Here is a 21,929-nt window from a genome sequence, read left to right as displayed (position 1 = left end):
CAAGGCTCCACCTTTTGATTACCATAATCGGATTTCCCACCCTGTTAACAGTCACAGTGGGGGCTAAGTTTCTAATACTTAAAACTTGAGGGACACAATTCAAGTTTCAATGAGTTTTGGGAGGACATAATTCAGTCCACTGCAACTACTCTCTGAGATAGTTACTATTATCATCCCTGTTTTATAGATCAGGAAACTGAGGAGTGAAGAATTAAAGTAATTTGCCCAGGTAATTTGCACATAGTAGTTGGAAGGTAGTGAGGGGGTTCAAACCTACACAGTCTGGCTTCAGAGTCTGTGCACTCTGTACAGTGTATTGCCTCTTTAAAATCTCCTAAATCAATCCTCCATGCAAATCCTTCCAATCTCATTTACTCACTCTTAGGAAATCAGCAAATGAAGGTTCATTCACAAGAGCATAGACACAATTTTGTGTCTCATTTGGGGATCCGCACCCCAGGCCCAAGCTTGTCCTTGTCCACCTTGTAGCAGAAAACCAGCTATACCTTCTCTGCGAGCCCACAGGCCTGTGGCCATCCCACTTTCAGAATCCTCTCCATATTCAAGGCCCTTCCATCCCTGAGCAGATCATCCTCTTGGCCTCCCAGGTGAGGTAGAAATTTTGCTAAAGGCTAATTGAATTAACTTTCTGCATATATTTTTAAATAGCCATTGGCTGAATGTACTTAGTTGAAGGCTAGATTTGTGTGTCATTCATAAGAGGTGAAGGGAGTAAAAGGTAAAATGCCATTTGGGGACAGGATTACATTCAGTTCAATGGCTGTTTTTTCCCTCTCTCTGACTTTCTCTTTTCTGTTTTAGTCATTGGTCAAAAAGTCAACATAGCTGCCAGGATGATGATGTACTACCCAGGAATCGTGACCTGTGACTCTGTTACCTACAATGGCAGCAACCTACCAGCCTACTTTTTTAAAGAGCTTCCGAAGAAAGTTATGAAAGGTGTTGGAGATTCTGGACCAATCTATCAGTGTTTGGGCCTTAATGAGAAAGTGTGAGTGTGGGGCATTGATTTGGCAGCATTTTTGGTAAAGAAGTTGGGAAATTATGATAGCAAAGCAATCAGTCACTCATTTGAGATTTGAAGACAATTGATGAAATTGAAATCTATTCTTTCCCAGACCAAGATCCAGACTTCAAAATCCTTCATCTTTCTTCCATCCTACACATATTGCAGCATGGTGGAAGATACCATTCTTCCCTCAGGTCTGAGAAGCCAAGAGTGATTCTTCAAAGGTTGTGCAAACAGAACAGAAAATCCCCCTAGTTGAGTATGTATTTGCACCCAGATAGGCCCAATCCCCAACCACTAAATATTTACTGATTATGCCAACTGTGTGTCCAGGTATTGCTAGAGTTAAAAGAATAAAAGATATCATTCCTCCTCTAGGTCTTAAGTGAAATTTCCCAAAAGCCCAACTTAGACGTGTGGGTGTTACTATGGAACTAAAAATTCTTCAATGGCTTCCAAGTATTTCCATGATAATGTTCAAATTCCTTGCAATGACATACAAGATACCAACTGCCTTTCCAACCTCATCTCCTTCTTTGCCCCCTCTTCTGGGGTGTTGTGCTAGTGGAAAAAACACACACCGAAGTGCATTTTTCCTGCAGTCTTAGCAACAATCAACACAGAAGACTGACATCTGTGACCACATGTGTGGGGTTTCCTCCCACACATTAAGCAAGCAATTTTCCAGCAGGCACCAGCTAAGTGCCCTCCAATTCAATTCTGATACTATCTACCTGGAGATAATGTCATATCCCACAGTGGGGCTCAGTCCCACAAGACTGTCCCCCACTTGAGATGCCAGACATAAGCCTCAACTTGTTTCACCTGTGCTTCTGACCAACTGGCTATAAATTAGGATTCTTACAACTCCCTCCTTGGGTTCAGTTAGTTTGCTAGAGTGGCTCACAGAACTCAGGGAAACACGCTTACCAGTTTAGTATAAAGGATATCACAAAGGATACAGATGAAGAGATGCACAGGGCGAGGTATGGGGGAAGGGGCTTGGAGCTTCCATGCCCTCACCAGGAGCATCACACTCCAGGAACCTCTACCTGTTCAGCTATCTGGAAGCTCCTTAAACCCTGTGCTCTTGGGTTTTTACAGAAGCTTCATTACATAGGTATGATCGAAGCATGGACAACCGTGTAGAAATGTAACTGGACAAAAAGGGTATGATCTAATACTGTGTGGGCAAAACCACCAAGGCCTGTTTGTTCAGATTCTTCCTGACCTCCCTGTGCAGCATTTCTTCCTCTTGGGCATGGGGATCATATGGTCTACAATCAGATAAGGTAGGTCAGAGAATTTTTTTATGGCCAACTCTGAGACAGAAAGGCAGGGAAAAGGTAGAATAAGCCAGGAGCTGTGGATGAGAATGAAAATATACATATGATAATAATCTAAGTGGATTGTCCTCATCAGCACCCACCCCACCCCTGGTCTGTTGGGAAAACCACAGTCAGTTTTTGAAATCTAGCTCAAAGATCTACTCCTCTATGAAGGTGTCTCTGGAACTACTCCATCCCAGCTCAGATAGTGTAACTCCCTCGTGTGACTCTACAGCACATGGCTGTATTAGAACGCACATCACACTGTATCACAATTATTGATGTGTTATGCTTTTCACTTATCACACTGTGAGTTCTTTGAGGATCCCGATTATTTCTTGTACATTCTCATGTCCCCAGCACTTGGTGCACAATAAGACCTTCAATAATGATGAATAAATGAGTGGATGGGTGAATAAATAGTATGGAAATAAATAATAAGTAATAGTAAATAAAATTACTCTTTATATTAGCAAGCTAGAATCTAGGTCCTAAAGAGTCAGATAACAGAACCAGGCTGCAATTAGTTCAAGCAGTCTTTTTTATTCACGTTTGTATTCCTGGGGCTTAGCATTGTGCTTGGCATACATAGGTTATCAATAAAACACTGTTTGAATAAATGGATGAATAATGATAATAATGAGCACTTAAATTTTAGGTGCTTTATCTCAAAATATACAGTTTATTCTTAATATTGACTGTATGAGGTAGAAACTATTATTAAGTCTATTTTATAAATTTAAACACTGAGGCTCAAAGATATTAAATGGCTTGTCCATGGTCATATCTTTAGTAAGTAATGGAGCCAAGATTCAAATCACTACAATAATGTGGTATTACAGGCAACCATAAAACCTCAGTGGTATGCAACAATAAACATTTATTTATCTCATGAATATGTGGGGTTCAGTTGATCTTGGCTGGATTTGGCTGATCTTGCCTTAGCTATTCACATGCCTGGGCCTTCAGTGTGTTGTTGATCAATCCAGGATGGCCTCTGCTGAGGTAACTGGGGCAGTTTGGCTCTACGTGTCTCATCCTCCATCAAGTATGTCGTTGTGGCAATATGAGAGGAGTGAGAGAGCAGGCCCAATGCACAAGGATTTTTCAAGCCTTTTCCTTGTCTCATGATTACTGGCAACCCATTGGCCAAAGCATTCACAAGGCTGAGCCCAGAGCAAGAAGACACTGCCAAGTTACTTAACAAAGGGCGTAGGTACAAGTAGGGGTGAAGAAGTGGAGCCATTAATGAAATCCATCTAACACACAGACCCAGAACCATCTGATCCCAAAGCCTGAACTCTTCATGATTTTTCTACACCCTCTCTGCAGATAAAAGGTTGTAGAAATACACATACAGATGTAAACAGGGCCTGGTTCCTATCCCTGAAAATTTATATTCTAATGGAGAAGACCAACATATTCAAAATCAGCTGTAGTACGTGGGAGACTTCGATATGTGCTATAAGAGAAGCATAACAAAGTACTATGGTAGTACAGACAAGGGAATAATTCATTCTGATTAAACGTCTCCTTCAAGAGGCAGTATTATGTTGTGGGCAAGCGTCTGAACGCTGGCTTTGGTTTAGAGCATGTCAGTATCCTGTGTCACTGCTAGCCATGGGATCTCAGGCAAGTTAAACTCTCTGTGCCTATATTTCCTCATTTGTAAAATGGACATAATAGTATCACTTCTTGATAATGTTTTTGTCAGGAATAGAGGAAATGATACAAGAGTACTTCAAAACGTTCATGAAAAAATAGAATTGAAGGATAATACAAATTTTTCCATGAATGTTTTGAAGTACCCTCTTATGTGTAGAGCACTTGGAACTGTGCCAGACACACAGCACGTGCTCAGCAAAGGTGAGCTATTATCGTTTGAGCAATCGATGGAATCTTTCCAGGTGTGAGACTCTGCACCAAATCCAAGTCTATTGGGTTCTATATTGGGTGTCTGGTCTCCCAGAAAGGGGCTGTTCTACCAATGCAGACTTAACAAGCATTTATTGAACAACGTGTCTGGTGCAGTGGTAATAGCTGCTGTATAAGTTGTTTGGGCTCTCTTTTACCAAGTGAGAAATTCTCTTCTCTCTTCTTCTTGGCGTTTGCAACCCTTGAGTCAGGGGATAGAATCTTGTTAGAGATTGAAAAGGAGGCTTTCTGGGAACTAAGAACTAGTCAGTTTTGCTATCAATATTTCTCTGTTTTGAATATAACATCTTTCCTTTTTTTCTTCTCTTCAGCATGTTTGGTATGGCATACCTCATCTGCAACAGAAATGAGCGTTACCCTTTGCTGGGTAGGTAGTGGGCCTTGATTTTAAACTTCTTTATTGAACTGTAATAACACATACAGAGAAGTACACCAATGTTAAGTGTGCACGTTAATGAATTATCACAAAATGAAAATATAATCATCACCCAGGTCAAGAAATAGAAAAATAGCAATATTCCTGGAACCCCCACATGCTCTCTCCTGCTCCCTTTCCCCTTTTAACACCCTAAGATTACTTATTCCTGTTTTAAAATTTGATATAGATGGAATCATACATTGTATAATTATATATATCGTCTTTTATTCATGGTGTGTTAAGGAATCCATCCATGTTGTTGGGAGTAGCTGTAATTCATTCTCTGTCATTACTATGTAGTATTCCATTTTGTGAATATAAACAATTTATCCATTCTGCTGTTTCACGACATTTGTTTCCAGTTTTTGGTTCTTATGAATAACACTGCTATAAGTGTTCTTGCACAAGTCTTTTGGTGAACGCATGTATGCATTTCTGTTGAGTATATATGTAGGAGTAAAATTGTCAGGACAAAGGATACAGTTTTGGAATCCTAACCTTTCTGCAAGATTGCAGATGTCACATTAGAACACACTGGTACAATATGCATTTCTCAGTCTGATCTCCTTGTCTTTTTGCCCTGATTCTTTACCAGTAACAGTTAAAGATCAGGCCCATATACCTTACCTTAAAGCGATAGCCAAAACCAGATTGTCAGAAGTTAGCAGTATGGAAAATGCCCTTCTTTTACAAGAGCTCCTGTAAATGAAATTGTAATGAACAAATAGTGGCTTTTTAGGGTCAAAAATGCATATAGCAGTCACAGATATCAGGGCTTTGTTTAGATAGAAACAAGGTGCACATATTTCAAGTCAAGTTGACTTAACCTCATTTTAGAATCCAGCTAAAGACAATTCATAAAGTGTATCCTCTATGTGTTCTGTATGAGTAGACCACAAAGAGCTAGAAGATTCGGCTGCACAGCCTCTTGAGCCTCATCTTCTGAGTGCCTATGTGAGCCTCAGGCCAGAGAAGAACACAACACATCTCACAAAATTGAAGTTCGAATGCATTATCAGAAAGGGAATGTTTCACCCAAAAGAAACAATATAGTCTGCAGAGCAGTTCTCACTAAACCATACCCAGCAATTTACATTACCAAACAAAGCATTTAGCTACTTTTTATAAACAATCTACACTTGGATTAATGGTTCTGGTTTTTAACAAAGATGTTAGATGGTACCCGAGTATGTATTTGCTTTATCAATGAATGACAAAACAGAACTTCCACAGTCATCTGTCCAGCAAAGAAGGAATAGTTGGCCCTAAGTGAGTCTCCAACTCTTTTGATAGTGATTGCTCTGCTTTGAATTTACAATTCTTCCAACTCTTTCCTGTCCCCCGAGATTTCAAAGACTGTGAGCTGAGTTTCAGATTTCATCCTGGGTATCCTGTTACATGTTTTCAAAAACACACAAGATAACAAAATAACAGTGATGGGGTTATAACTCAAGGTGATTTTTATTTATTTTCTTTTTTTATTGAAATATAATTTATTATACATATTCGTGGAGTACAGAGTTGAATATCAATACTTTTGTACAATATCTGATGATCAAATCAGGATAATTATTATACTCATCTTTACAAAATGTAATCATTCTTTGCTTTATTTTTTTTTTCTTTTACTGTGTTTTCCATTTTTTCTCAGTGAGCATTTGTTAGTTTAATTATCAGAAAAAATCTTCAATTTATTTTTAGTATGAATTTTACTAAGGATAGATTTCTCTTATGATAGAAATAATCTATACTTGTATTTATTTTTACTAAGAATTTTACTAAGAATAAGTTGCTCTTATATAGAAGTAATCTGTACATGATTTTTTAAGGCAAATTGAATTTTCTTATCACTGAAAATTCTTCTACTAGCCCTGAGGGGCAAGTTTCATTGGTAGAGGGCAAGTTTCCTTCATCATAGAATTGGAAATAAAAACATTTTATCCATAATTGTTCAATATAGGAACGCTAACTTTAACAAATTTATTTCCTAATGTAAAAATTTACAGATTACTTCTGTTATGTTGTAGAAAAAAAATAAAAAGGAAAAGAAACAAGCTTTAGGGTTAGATAGCCTTGGTTTAATTCCTGGTTGTACAATCTAAGCAAATCTCAGTTTTCTACACTATAATTAAATGGAATTATAACGAGCTTTATAAAAATACTTTCCTTCACAGCTTGTGGTAATCAAATAAAACTGTAAAACCACATTGTCAACTAGAAAGCTCTAGAGAAAGATTTACAAAATTTTAAAAGTGCGCAGGGCATCAACGTCCGTGAACAATGCCACGAAAGTTCCAAGGATATTTTTAGAAGCGTTGTCACCATGTGCTTTTTAAAATACCCCTAGACTATTTTATGTTGATTGAGTTTGCTCCCTCTTTTTTAAAAAAAAAAATGACAGGACGTGATAAGGAGATCAAATACTTCATGTGTATTATGAAGGAATTTTTGATATCTAACTGCAGCCGAGTACTGATGTATGAAGGATTATCAGGATATGGAAAAAGCCAGATACTTATGGAAATCATGTACCTGGCCCAAGGTGAGAACCACAGGTGAGTGTCTCACAATTACCACTCTTTGTGAACTCAGAGAATCCTGATATCCTTAAAGAGTTTCACTAATTTTTATTCTCCTCTTCTTTATATAACTTGCCTTATGTAAACTATTCACAATCTACAACTGTTGAGTGTTATGACCTTTGTGCTGAATAGATAATTGATGGTAAACATATTCAACTAAGAGAAAGAGAAACTGGGCTGACCCCTGGAAATCCTGATTCAGGTGGAGCTTGGGTATTTTATATCTTCCTAAGTAATCCCAATGTGCAGAGAGGTTGAGAACAACTGACATAGATGTTAAGATCAATGTTAGATTTATTTATTTATTTATTTATTTATTTTCCTTTTTGTCTTTTTTCGTGTCTGGCAACGGGATCGCAACCCTCGGTGTTGCGCCCACACCTCGCTCAGCCAGTGAGCGGGAACCGGTCTGTATGTGGGATCCGAACCCTCGGCGGGAGCGCCACTGCGCTCCCAAGCGACGCACTGTAGCAGTGCGCCACCGGGCTGGCCCCTCAATGTTAGATTTAGTCTGCAGAACAAACACATAAGTCTATACAGCTAGCAGACAGGCAATCGCCAGTTCAAACCATTTAGCCCTGAGAACGGGGACAGAGAATAACAGGTCTCTGGGTTTTCCTGTGGAAGACAGAACTAATGTACTTACCTCATATTGTTTATCTATTTTCATATATGGAATGTAATGAGGGCTCTCTTTGGGACAATCCATCTAGCACCCTCATAGAAGTGAATAGTATGGTATTCAACAACAGTAATGATGACCGTGACAATGATGATGGTGTCTCATAGCCTTTCACCATCTAACCTAGAGGCTATGAGGGGAAAATGCTTGTTAACTGTGTATTATTTTTAGCTGATTTCTATCTCTCTTTAATGTCAGGCCTGAGAAATGCAAGTTTTAAAATACCTTTAACATTGCTGAGGGGATAATCACAACAACCAGAAGACTTTTATTTATTCAATCACTCATTGAATTCCTACTGTGTTCCAGGAAATGTTAAGTGCTGTATTCATTTGCCAGGGCTACCATAACAAAGTACCATAACCAGGTGGCTTAAACAACACAAATTTATTGTTTCATAGTTCTGGAGGCTAGGAGCCTGAGATCAAGGTGCCATCTGTGTTGGTTCTCTCTCAGGACTATGGAGAAGAATCTGTTCCAAGCCTCTCCCCTAGTTTCTGGCCATCTTTGGTGTTCCTTGGCTTGTAGAAGTGTCACCTGGATCTCAGCCTTTATGTTCACATAACATTCTCCCTGTGTACTGTCTGTGTCCCAATTTTCCCTTTTTATAAGGATATCAGTCATATTGGATTGGGGCCCACCCTACTTGAGTATGGTCTCATCTTTACTAATTACATCTGCCACAATCTTCTTCCCAAATAAGGTCACATTTTGAGGTCCCAGGAGCTGAAACTTTGACATATGAATTTTGGGGGAACATGAGTCAACACAACAAGTGCCAAAGTCCTGAATATGAATAAGACCTGATCCCTGCCCTAAAGGAGCTCTCACAGAAGAAGAGGAGGAGAGAGATAACAATAAAATAGAATGTGGTGAGGGCAATGATAGAGATGGTGGAAGCTCAGAGGCAGAGGGGTGTGTAAGCCAACCTGGGGTGTCAGGGCAGGTTTTCAGGAGGCTGCACCTGAGCTGAAACTTGCAGAGGAACAGTGAATGAGGGACTGTGAGGAGTGACACCACTCCAGGCTGAGGAGACAGCATAGAGAGGCAAGCCAGGGAACTCTCACCCACCTGTTGTTGGTGGAGAGCAGATCACTAGGCAGAGAGTGGCAAGAAATGAAAAATGAGGCCTTGGAAGGTCTTATATGTCACATAAAGGTGTCTGAATCTACACCTTTAGGTGACGGGAGCCGCTGAAAAATTTTAACTGGGAGAGCAACACAAGAAGAATTGCATCTAACTAGATCCTTCAGGTTTTTGTGAAGGTGATGCATTCAGAGGGTCTTGACACTAGGGAGTGGTAGTGGCATGCTATTGCGGTAGCATAGCTGAGCGTGCTAGGGCCTGAACCAGTAGTTGTAGGACTAGAAAGGAGGGGGTTGCTAGGTTAAGTTATCAGGGCCTAGCAACATGGTGGAATGATGGGAGTACATCAGAAGCAGGAATTAAGAACAGCTTCCATATAGCTTGGTAAATCTCTGTCATCAGAGCTATGAGGTATCAGAGCTTTCCTTTATTATTATCATCTTTATTATTTCCAAAAAAAATATTTAACAACTCTCATCTGATTCTTGACTTTCTCATAAACAGGATTATTGCTATTGCATTAACTAAGATCAGCTTCCATCAAACTTTTAATACCATCCAGATACTCATGGCCAATGTATTAGGTCTGGATACTTGTAAACATTATAAAGAACGACAGACCAACCTTCAAAATAAAGTCAAGACACTGTTGGATGAAAAGTTCCACTGTCTTCTTAATGACATTTTCCATGTCCAGGTAACTAGCTAGTATTAGACTTCTTCAAGAAATAGCCATGGGGCAGATACAGCACCTCCTCCCTAATGCTTTATGACTTAGCATCTCTTTGGCCTTTATTACCCTTTTCTTTTCTCATCTGGAGCACCCAGATGGTGAGTAAATGGTTCCTAGTCCTCCTTGAATGTGCATCCACATTCTTGAGACATATTGGAGGTATCTAGAAATACCGTACTCAAGAAAACCTAAACAGCCACCTGTTGATTTATTTTTTTCTCACCTTTCTGTCATAGCTATCCTATTCTGGCTAGTCTGGGACATATAATCACTCTGCTCCCACAAGTAATTGCCATGCAAAGACAGTATGCCCTGTTCTTTCCTGTTCCATTAGAGTCAATGGCATAGGGTCTTAGAGCTGGAAGGGACATTATGGATCATCTAACACATGAAGGTGCAGAACAGTTAAGTGTTTTGCCCAAAGTCGCACAGGTAGGAGTTCCCTTTGCTATTTTCCCATACTCAATATTTTCATAATTCTTTGTACAGTTTCCAATTTCACGGGAGGTTTCCAGGATGAGCTCCTCCAGAAAGCAAAAGCAATTGGAAACATTGTTTATGAAGATTTTGGAGCAAGTAAGAGCATTTGTGGGTAAAGCAATGGAGGGAGGAAACCTGGACAAATCACCACAAAGGTAGATGGTTAGAGGGGTTCAGACTCCAATGACAAGAAGCTTTGGAAGTATGTGAAAACTTTATCCTAAAGGGCGTCACTCTCCTTCATCCTTCCAAATGTGAGCTAAGATTCTGCTTGGAATTTGCATATCCTTGAAAGGACTCTCTTAACATTACTCTGGGGAGTTTGGCCTCTCCCAGCCCTCTTTTTTTTTTACATTCTCTGGATGAGATGTAATATACCAAAGGCTGTACATATGCAGGCTCTGTACTCAGACTATTGTGGTGTGAACCTTTAGGCCTAAAGGTAGCCAGTGACTTAACCACTCTGTGCTTCTGTTTTATCATCTATCAATGGGGGAAATAATAGTACCTAGCTCACATGGGGGTGTAAGGTTTAAATGACTAAATTATATATAAAACACTTGGAACAGTGCCTCCTTCATAGGAAACACTCAACAGATGTTAGCTCTCTGAGTAATTTTATGACTCCAACTGTCCACTATACATTGATGATCACCAAATTTATATTCCAATCCCTACCTCCCTTCTAAGTACCAGAGCCATATTTCCAAGAACCTTTTATATACTTCACTTGGATGTAGTAACTCACACTGAGTTCATTATCTAATACCACATTCATTTTTTTTTCTACTACAATGCCCTTTCTTCCTCATCCTGATCCTCATCCTTGATTTGGTTAATGGCAAATTCATTCGTGCATTATTTAATGTTATCCTTGCCCTCTTCCTCACCCCTGTACCCCATATCTACTCAATTGCCAAGTCCTGCTGTTTCTACCTTGAACCATCTCTGGAATCTCCCTGTCTTCTGTTCCTACTGCCATAGTCCAGGCTTTTGTCTTTTCCTGGACTATTTCCATAGCTTTCAACTAATCCCTGTGCTTCACCCCTCTCCACTCCAATTCATTCCCCATATAACTGCCAGAGTAAATGCTAATCACATCAACCCACACTTCATACTCTCCAAATAAGTCCCAGTGCTAATAAGATTAAAGTCAAAAGATTTTTTTTTTTTTAACCTGGAGAAATGCTACTCATCCTTCAGTATCACCTGTTTGGTGAGAACTTTGCCAAATCACTAGGCATGACTAATTCCTCCTCCACATGCTTCTGTAATGCTTTGAACACATTTATTACTATACTTACCACACTGTGTTGCAGTTCATTACTTAATTTGTCTGTCTGTCTCCCTCAGGAGATTCTGAGCTTCTTGAGGACAGGGAGCCCCTTACGCATTTTTGTATCAGCAGTAGAGTGCCTGGCACGTAATAGATGATCAGTATACGTTTGTTGCATTGTATTAAATTTATAGTACAACCTTCTGCAACTTCAGTTATATAGGCAAGGCAATATCAGGAGTTCCTAAATGTCAGGCTTTGGATTATTTGCACCACAAGTGTATCTAAGGAAGTTCTTTAAAAATATGGATTTGTGAGTTCTATCCCTACGTATTAAAGAAGTAGGGCTTGGGTTGAGCCTAGGAATCCATTTAGTTGTTTGCTTTTGTTTTAAAACTTCTCAGTTGGTTCTGATGCAGAATCTAGTTTGGAAATCCCTGCTGAAGCTGTGCTTTGACTATCTGCTATGACAACAGTCTTTGGATCATTAACTATAGGTGTGAACTTGGGCAAGTTACCTAATTTCTCTGTGCCTAAATTTTCTTAGTAAATATATATCTGAAGGTCAGCCAAAAGTAAAGTGCCCACCAAACTGAGAAGGTATCTTAAGACCAAAAAATGAGGCAGGCACTTCCATGCCATAAAGCAAAGAATTTTATTAAAAGGGTGATTTACTTATGGGATGATGTATCAGGTGGGCAATGATCCAGAAGTGTACACGAAGTTTCTCTGCGCCACATCCTGGTCCAGTGCAAGTTTTTACAGACAGTTCACACAAAGCACTGGAAAAAGCCAAGAAGCAATTACTAGCTAAGAAACAAGCTAACATCACTAACTCCAAATATCTTATGACGGTGATTACTGTCTTTTGTGGTCTTGTGCTGCAGGTAGCCAGACTTGATGCTGCCATACCAGAACTTAATCATTAAATTCCTTCTTTGTAGTCAGCAAGCTGTTTCTACCTATTGTTTTAACTACCTTCCCCCAATTACTGTATAACTTCTGTGGACAGGGTTCATACAGAGGACATAGCAAGTGGTAAGGGCTTCAAGGTGGAGTAAGTTATGTTCACAGTCTCACACAGATTCAATAGTATCACTTCTTATGGATGTTGTGAGGATTAAATGAATTAATCTATGTAAAGAGAGTCACACAGTGCTTGGAACACAATAAGTGCAATGTAAATGTTGGCTTTTATTCACATTAGAGAGAACCCCATTCAACCTCCTCATTTGATTTTTATTTATTTATTTATTTGAGGCTGGCCAGTAAGGGGATCTGAATCCTTGACCTTGGTGTTATCAGCACCATGCTCGAACCAGCTGAGCTAACTGGCCAGCCCTGATCTCCTCATTTTAAATTGGAAGAAACCAGGGCCAATGATGTACTAGTGAATGAAATCATGCTTTTGTACTTCTGCTTTACTATCCTCATTCATAAGTAGTTCACTGCAAGGCCATTACATGACTAATACTCACGTCTCTATCTGCTCCATCTTTTTTAAAGATACCAGTCAAAAAGAAAACAATGTAATGCTACCCCACCCCACCCCACCTGACCCCCCAGTAATTAAAATGTTTTCAGGGCTAGTGAAGGGCCACGCATTTGGTGACAGAATGAGGCCGTAGGAGTAGCCTTATTATGTATATACAATAAGGCAGGTTGTAACACCTTATAATGATTGTCTTATGAAATTTGTGGTTTTGAAACACACAAATAATTTTAACTTTTGTAAAAGCACGAGGAAAAGAATGAGTTAACCCAATCTCTTCTCAGAGGAACAGGAAAATAAGCCACAAGCAGACTGGAGTAGTGAGAGTTGGGGAGGAGGTTTTCTCCATTTGGACACTTCACCCAATGGGAAGGCAGGGCCTACTATGCATGTGGCTGACACTGAAATGTAAGCTTCATATTTTGTTTAAGACTGTATCCCTAGCACCTATTACAGTGCCCAACCCTAACAGATGCACAGTAAATGCTTAATGAGTGAGCGAATAATTCAGACTCGTTAGGAAAGGATCTGTATGAGAAAAGGGACATGTAATCTTCTTTTAAGCATAATATATATCACAGTTCAAACTAGTATAGCATGAACTGCCATACATACCCATACATAAGTATAAAAACCTGAAGTCTTACAGCATTTTTCTGTTTCTCTACCTTGTCCAGACAGTGAAAGAGGAAAGAATCATTTTCATCATCGATGAGGCCCAGTTTGTGGATTCAACCTCCTGGGCCTTTATGGAGAAGCTTATCCAGACTATTCCTATCTTCATCATCATGTCCCTGTCTCCCTTCATCGATATGCCCTGTGCAGCTGCCAGTGCCATAATGAAGAACAGGAACACCACCTTTGTCAGCCTTGGTGCAGTGCAGCCGAAGGACATCTGCAGCAAGGTCTGTCTTGACCTCAACGTGAGCAGCATCCCCAAAGAACTGGACTTGTAAGTGATCTGTTTCTATCCTGAAGTCACGATATCTGCGTTCATTCCCCAGGCCCAGACTTCATCAGATTCCTTAGGATGTATCTTGAAGTATTACAGTATTTTTGCTGGTGCCACCTTTTGAAGGGGCCATTCATTATGCTTAGGTAGGACAGATGTTGGTCACTTTTCCATGTTATAACCCTCTTAAGCTTTCTCAAACTTTACTTAGTTGATTTCTTTCTTTTTCATCTTTCTGGGTATGGGTATACTCACTTTAATAAACAGTGGCTGAAAGCTTTGTCATGGACAGGTGACAGGACAGGCAAAATGGTAAGTATTAAAGGCTACAATCTGTAACTAAGTGAGGTCTTACTTGGCTGGCAATAGTGTGGTCTGGCACTGGTATTCACTGTCTATGACAGATGTTGCCGACTCTCTAGTGAGTGCTATCTTAGCTTTTCAGTGACTCCTCTGCTGGGATCTTGACAGCAATCCCCTTAACAACACAGACAATGTCTCTTCTTTGGCTGGTTGTTTACAACCCACTTTAGTATCTGCATCCATTCTTTCTAATGGGGTTGCCTTGTTTCTAGAAGAAGGGTGTCTTGAACAAAGGCTCATTTAAAATAACTCGAGGCATAAATTTCTCTCTCTCTCTCTCTCTCCTTCTCTCTTGGATTCTCTGGACTGGGCTAAAGAATGTATACCTGTGATAGACATAAAGGAACACTGAGAAATCTCAAGGCCCAGAATCAGAACTGAAGAGAGACTTATATACTATCTAGAAAAAAAAATTCTCGTTTTCTAGAGATAAAAGAACTAGTTCAAAGTGAATCATCATCAAAGTTCCCATGCTACAGAGACGTACAGGGGGATGAAACTTGAGATGATGGCATGAAGGAATCCAGCTTGAATATTTAGAAAACTGAAAGGGTGGGAGTCAGAGAATGGTGTAAGGATGCAAGTTGGAAAATAGAGAATTAAGAAGAGAGAGAGCAGGCTTTATTGGGGCTTTTTTTGTTTGTATGTCCTTGGTGTTTCTGGGTTGCCAGATTCTTCAGCTCCAAGTCTAGGATGTATGAGGCAAATATATGATGTGTGTGTATATGTATATAGATAGATAGATAGATAGATAGATAGATAGATAGATAGATAGATAGATAGATAGATATATATATAGATATAGATATCTATATCTATATCTATCTATCTATCTATCTATCTATCTATCTATCTATCTATCTATCTATCTATATATGTGAGGAACTTTAAAAAGTTCATGGAAAGATTTATATCATCTTTCAATTCTATTTTCCTATGAACTTTTTGAAGTACCCTTGTGTATGGGGGGGGGGTGGGTATGGGTATGTGTATCTATATTTATGTATCTGCATTTACCTTTTGATCTAGCAATCCCAATTCTAGGATTCTATCTCAAATATATATTGACAAAAATATGAAGTGACATATGGACAAAGTTTTTATTGGGGCATTATCTGTATTCATAAAGGACTAGAAACCATCTGAATGTCCATCTCTAAGGGGACAGGTTGAATATACTAGGACACATCCACATAATGGTGCACTGCATAATAGCTAAAAGAGATAAGAAAGATCTGCTGATATTGGAGGGAAGTTCAAGGACACGTGGTTGAGTGAAAAAACAATATGCAGCTCAGTATGCAGTGTGTATAACATGCTGCCTTTTATCTTAAAAAGGGGTGAAATAGAGGGGTGTGTGTGTGTGTGTGTGTGTGTGCGTGCACTCATTTATATTTTTAAAAAGAAACATTGGAAGGATAAACCAAAAACTAACTGAAATGGTTACCCATGGCGTGAGGAATGGAAGCAAGACTAAGGATATACCTTATGTAGTTTTGAATTTGGAAAGATTTCAATTACATAAATGTTTTACACAATTTAAAAAGTGAAATAAAAAGAAAAAAGAAGCAATCCCTAAAAGTTGAAAACAAGCTGAAACAAATGGAGAATGAGAAGAGATTATTTTGAGGTGATTGAGAAGACACAAAAGTATTAAAATAATAATATTTTTCCTTCCTAAAAGATGGCTCTTCAATGTAAACAGGTTGCCTTGTTTTTACTACAGGTACCTCGTGGAGGGAAGCTGTGGAATTCCATTTTACTGTGAAGAATTGCTAAAAAATCTCGAGCATCACAGGGTACTCATTTTCCATCAAATGGAGTCTGAGGAAAAGACAGATGTGACCTGGAATAACCTGTTCAGTGAGTCCTGCAGTGAATGTTCTTTCTCACTCTGTCCTTCTGTGTAACTAAGTCCTCACGCAAGAATGGGCTCTTCCATAGGTTGCCTCCTGTAGGGTCGGAGTGTTTTGGGGAGGCAAGAAATGTTGGATCTGCATGTATTGAAACAACACAAATATGTACATGTAAATGTTAAAATAAAAAATCAAATACATTTTTTTAAAGTAAAAAAAAGAAGGATATTGGATCTGATATCCCAAGTTGTAAGAGAACTTAACATTGCCTGGTATTCACTGGACTGGGCTAAAGAATGTTTACCTATGATAGACATAAAAAAACACTGAGAAATCTCAAGGCCCCAAATCAGAACTGAAGGGGGACTTAGATGCTAGATAGGAAAAAAAATTCCTTGTTTTCTAGAGATAAAATTAGTAGTTCAAAGTGAATCATCAACAAGGTTCCCATGCTACAGAGACGTACACGGGGATGAAACTTGAGATGATGGCATGAAGTAAACCAGCTGGAATATTCAGAAAAATAATTTTAGTGCAAGGAAAAGGGCTACCTTTTCCTGAAAATCCCCCATCTCCTGCGTGAATGAATGAAGCTCAGATGCCCCCTATCCCTCTGTGAACTGTGTTGCAGCTGCATCTGATGCCTCTCACTTCATGTACAATCACATGACTTCAGGCCCATGTGGCCAGTGTGGTCACTTCTGGAAGATACATGAGACGGTTGTCTGAGAGAAGAGCAGGGTCCAAGTTAAGAATTTTCTTTTTTTTTTTTCCTTTTTGTCTTTTTTACTGACCGGTCACAACCCTCGGTGTTGCACCCGCACCGCGCTCAGCCAGTGAGCAGGAACCGGTCTCCACATGGGATCCGAACCCTCGGCGGGAGCGCTGCCGCGCTCCCAAGTGGCGCACTCTCCAGTGCGCCACCGGGCCGGCCCAAAGAATTTTCTTAAACAAAGGAACAAGAGACATAAGCTTGCTTTTTAAGGGATCAATTTTTTTTTCTTCATTCTGGGTGATTGTGATAAAAAAAAGTTAGCTTCGCCTGGCCAAATTAGTTTTCTAAAAAGAAAGAATGAGAGAGAGAGAGAGAGAGAGAGAGAGAGCGAGAGAGAGAGAGAGAGAGAATGATCACAATAATGCATTGAACTTTCAGAAGGAGAGAACAGAACTGTGGTTACTAGAGGTGTGAAAGGGAGAGGGGGTGGGGGGCTAGCAAGAAATTGGCTAATGGACACAAAGAATGATTGCATTGTATAGTGATGAACATGCTAATTATCCTGAGTTGATCATCACACATTGTACACAGGCATTGATATTCAACTCTGCCCCCCACAAATATGTATAATCAATCATTTTTCAATAATAAAAAAATAAAGCAACATGTTTCAACAACAAAAAAAATAATAATTTTAAAACTTTTAAAATCAGTTTTCTTTCTTTTCTTTTTTTTTTTTCTTTGGCAGCTAGCCAGTACAGGGGTCAAACCCTGGATCTTAGTGTTATCATCACCATGCTCCCACCAACCAAGCTAAATGGCCAGCCCCAAATTAGTTTTAAATATGGTAATAAATCATTAAAAGACAATGACTGCTATGATCATTATTTTTAGGCTAAATAGTACTGTTAAAATAATATATTAGCCAATAAATTATGGGAAGGAAATATGTAAATATAAATACTGCAGAGCAATACTTTTTTCACATATTATATGGAAATAAATAATAATAAATAATACTATTTCCACATTTTATTCATTCAACAAACATTTATTCAGTGTCTGTTTTGAGATGAGATCTTTTTTTTTTTTTTTTTTTTTGGTGGCTGGCTGATGTGGGGAACCAATGTTATGAGGTCTTTAAAAAACAATCAGGTGTCTTTCCTATTTAAAACCTGTTAGTGTCTTCTGGGATAATGAAAAAATTTGAAACTAAGGAGAGGTGCTGGTTACACAATATATTGAATACACTAAATGGCACTAAATGGTGTGTGCTTTAAAATGGTTAGTTGTATGTTATAAGAATTTTACTTCAATAAAAAAACACAACTAAATATACTACATAATCCTAGACTGAATCCTATATTGGAAGAAAAAAGAATGCTAAAGGGCATTATTGGGTCAACTGGCAAAACTGGAATATGGACAAAGTATTGTATCAATGTTGAATTTTCAAGGTGATAAGTGTACTCTAGATATCTAAGAGAATGTTGTTATTCTTAGGAAATACAGGGTAAAGTATCTGTGGATAAGGAGCATGATATATGCAGCTTAAGTTCAAATGCTTCAATAAAAATATGTACATATAGAGAGAACAAAAGATATAGCAAGTAAGGCAAAATGTTAACAGGTGAATTTGAGTAGAGTATGCCGTGTCTATCACCCTTTTATTCTTTGTCACAACCGAATCACATTATGAGGTTATCCCATTGATTTATGTATCTACTGTTTACTGTCTGTCTCCCATGGTCAGAATGGGAGCTCCGTGAGGCAGAGAGTCTTGTACACTCCTGGATCTCCAGTCCTAGAATGATGCCTCTTACCTTGAGGTACTCAGTTGGTATTGGTTGGGTCATGGGAAGAATGATCATCACAGCACTAGGTTGTGGAAGGGGAAATGAACAAGCATAAAAGAGCATGGACCATGTCATACTCTTGCACCCCACACTCTTACCACCAACACACACACACACTCACACATACACACACACTCACACCTGGCACCTTTTTAGTATGCTGCCCTTTCTTGGCTTTTCTGATCCCACACTCTTCCTATTCCCCTCCATTACCTCTCTGACCAGCCCTCGGCTGCTCATTGGCTCTCTCTTTGGATCTGCTCCTCCTATGAGACATTACATTTTTAACCCTCTTTGCCGGCTCAGTACTCTCTCCCCAGTGGTTTTCACTTATGCACCTATTCCCCAGTTTTAATGTGTGTATGTGTGTAAAATCTCCCATGCTAACCTCACTCTTAATTCCAGAAATTGTAAATACGGATTTCCAATTTCCAATTGGACTATCCCATAGACTCCCTCAAACTCAACACATCTAAAACTTAATGCATTATCCTTTATCTCAAACTGTACCTCCTCCCATATTCCCCAGCTTGATTAATGGTATCATTCATGTCTCTCTCATTTCCATCACTATCTTGCTTAGGCAACATTTCCTCAATATCTTTAGTATTTGCTTTCTCTCCTTGCTGTAGCACTTACCTGGTTCTATTCATCATCACTTCTTGATATCCCCTGGTTGTAGCTTCTTTTTTTTTTTTTTTTTTTGGCAGCTAGCCAGTATGAGGATCCAAACCCATGACCTTGTGTTATGAGGCTGCGCTCTCACCAGCTGAGCTAACCGGCCAGCCCCTGTAGCTTCTTACATAGTCTTCCCTGTCCTATTCTCTGCCTTCTCTCGTATGCTGCTTCCAGTTTTACTCTCCTAAAAACAACTGGCTGGATTACCACTATCTCCCCTTCAGAAATCTGTGATATTTCCCCATTGTCTAAAAAGTCCAGTCTTCAGAGTATGGTATTATATGACCCCCATACTCTGCTCCAAAACTAGCTCTCCAAGTACATTTCCCTCAGCAGCGCTCCAGCACTCCACACACTGCACTTCAGCTCCACTGGTTAGCTCACACTCCCCTGACTCGCTGAGTACCCTGAGGCTCTGTGCCTTTGCATTTTATCTCCCCTCCAATTTCTGCTCAGACTACCCCTTCAAGCATCAATCAAAATACTTTCTCCTTTATGAAACCTTTCTGAATCCACCAAGTCTGAATTAATTGTTCTTCTCTGTTCCCATAACATATTCTTCTTTGCTCATTAGCTCTTAAGTCACTCTTCCTGGTATTATGATTAGTTACTTATATATATATGTCCCTGTAGATTTTAAGCTTCTTGAGGGCTGGAAGTATATCCTATTCACTTTTATAGCCTTCACAGGATATGATGCATAAAAAGTCCTTACTACGTGTGTGCTGTATTGACACAGCCTCTCTGCTGCTTGCTGTTTACACCCAATCGCATGGCATTCACTCACTGCCTGGTGGTCTAGTTCTTTGTGTACATGACTAATTGTCCAGGAAATGAGGAACTTGGTTATGTTTACCTTCATATTTCCATCTCACCTATCATAGTGTCTTGCAGCTACCAAGTATTACTTGAATGACTGAAAGGATAAATAAATAATACATTATGGAGTACAAGGAGACCAGATTACTAGGCAAGTTCACTATTCAAACCTCACCATTTTAAATATCTCTTTCTGATAGTAGCCACGTCCTAGCCCTAATTAGAGTACAGTCTCCTACAGAGTGTGTTTATCTGATAGTGAGTAGGTGAATGTGCATACAAGTATATGTTACTATATTCTATACAATATATCCTGATAATCTGACCGTGAATCAAATTTTTTTTTTTTTTTTTGTCTTTTGTCTTTTTTCCGTGTCCGGCAACAGATCGCAACCCTCAGTGTTGCCCCCGTACCGGACCGGGGACCGGCAACGGGATTGCAACCCTCGGTGTTGCTCCCGTGCCTCGCTCAGCCAGTGAGCGGGAACCGGTCTGTATGTGGGATCCGAACCCTCGGGCGGGAGTGCCGCCGCGCTTCCCAAGTGGTGCACTATCCAGTGCGCCACCGGGCCGGCCCGTGAATCAAATTTTTGTAGAACTGTGTATCCTATGGAAGACAGCAGTGCCAGTCTTTTTGGTTGGGGGGCTGGGAAGGGACGACAAAACCTTTTTGAGTAAATTTAGATTTTCATATGTAAGTTTTACTTAAAACAAGATATTCCAGAATATTTGGTGAGCTAACACACATCCCTGCCCATTCTTTCTCACCAGAGATCCATCTCAAAATTGATTGGAAAATGAGACTTTATAAGATTGTAACTTTCAACTTTTCTTCTCCTTTATCACCCTGTAGAGAATTTCACTAAGCCGACAGAGGTCTTAAACCTATTTGCTGTCACTACTGAGGACAGAAATGAAGTCTGTAACCTTGCAAGTGGTGTCAGACTGAAAAACTTGTCACCACCAGCATCATTAAAAGGTAAGAAAATTTGACCTGGTATTCATTTTCTCATACCTAGACTTCACTTTTGCTTTCTCTAGGATGAATATCTAAGAAAGGAGGAAGAACATAGTAGCATAGGTTGTTTGTCTGTTTTATATTACCCCAGGCAGATGGAAGGCTCCAGGATAGACTTGGCTTTTCTACTTCCAATTAGGAGCCACCTTCCCCCTGTCCCCTTTGCATATTCTGGGGTCTGATTTGAACAAAGGTTTATTCACTTGCATAAAAGAATGAAGTATAGTACATTTCTAATTAAACAGAAACCAAATAATGAGGGAGAAAAATCTAATACTGAAACATTTTCTGCCATCTACTTTTATACGAAAAAAATAACAAAGGAGTATATATCAGAGATGTATTATTATTCTTTTAAAGAAAAATGACTTTTAAGCAATGTTCTAGTATGCATCCATCTCCAACCCATGGCATCCATAAGATAGACTAGTTTAGCTTTTACTGTGTTTTGTGGACAAATTGAAAGTTCCCATTTTGTCCCTAATGGAGGAACATCCTGATCAAAATGCCCAGGAAGCCACATAAGCTATGATTCTCAAGCTTGGATGAACAGTTAGGATAGGAGTTATAAACTCTCTGACACTGGTCATGACATAAAGATGATAATGTATGTCACGAGAATAAATGAAT

General features: G+C 39.4%; 1 protein-coding gene across 1 annotated transcript in view; it reads left to right on the top strand.

The window, feature by feature from the left end:
* ADCY10 (adenylate cyclase 10 (soluble)) overlaps positions 1 to 21,929 on the top strand; it is a 77,285-nt gene that overhangs the window by 17,209 nt on the left and 38,147 nt on the right. Inside the window, exons 11-18 of the mRNA XM_008575580.1 lie at positions 823 to 1,012; positions 4,605 to 4,660; positions 7,113 to 7,266; positions 9,566 to 9,758; positions 10,284 to 10,370; positions 13,720 to 13,994; positions 16,084 to 16,220; positions 21,135 to 21,260. Coding sequence (XP_008573802.1) covers positions 823 to 1,012; positions 4,605 to 4,660; positions 7,113 to 7,266; positions 9,566 to 9,758; positions 10,284 to 10,370; positions 13,720 to 13,994; positions 16,084 to 16,220; positions 21,135 to 21,260 — 1,218 coding nt within the window. The remainder of the gene's footprint in view (positions 1 to 822; positions 1,013 to 4,604; positions 4,661 to 7,112; positions 7,267 to 9,565; positions 9,759 to 10,283; positions 10,371 to 13,719; positions 13,995 to 16,083; positions 16,221 to 21,134; positions 21,261 to 21,929) is intronic.

Source organism: Galeopterus variegatus, unplaced genomic scaffold (genome assembly GCF_000696425.1).
Source record: "Galeopterus variegatus unplaced genomic scaffold, G_variegatus-3.0.2 Scaffold1209, whole genome shotgun sequence".
In the NCBI taxonomy this organism is placed as follows: Eukaryota; Metazoa; Chordata; class Mammalia; order Dermoptera; family Cynocephalidae; genus Galeopterus; species Galeopterus variegatus.
This window is presented reverse-complemented; position numbering and strand designations above follow the sequence as displayed.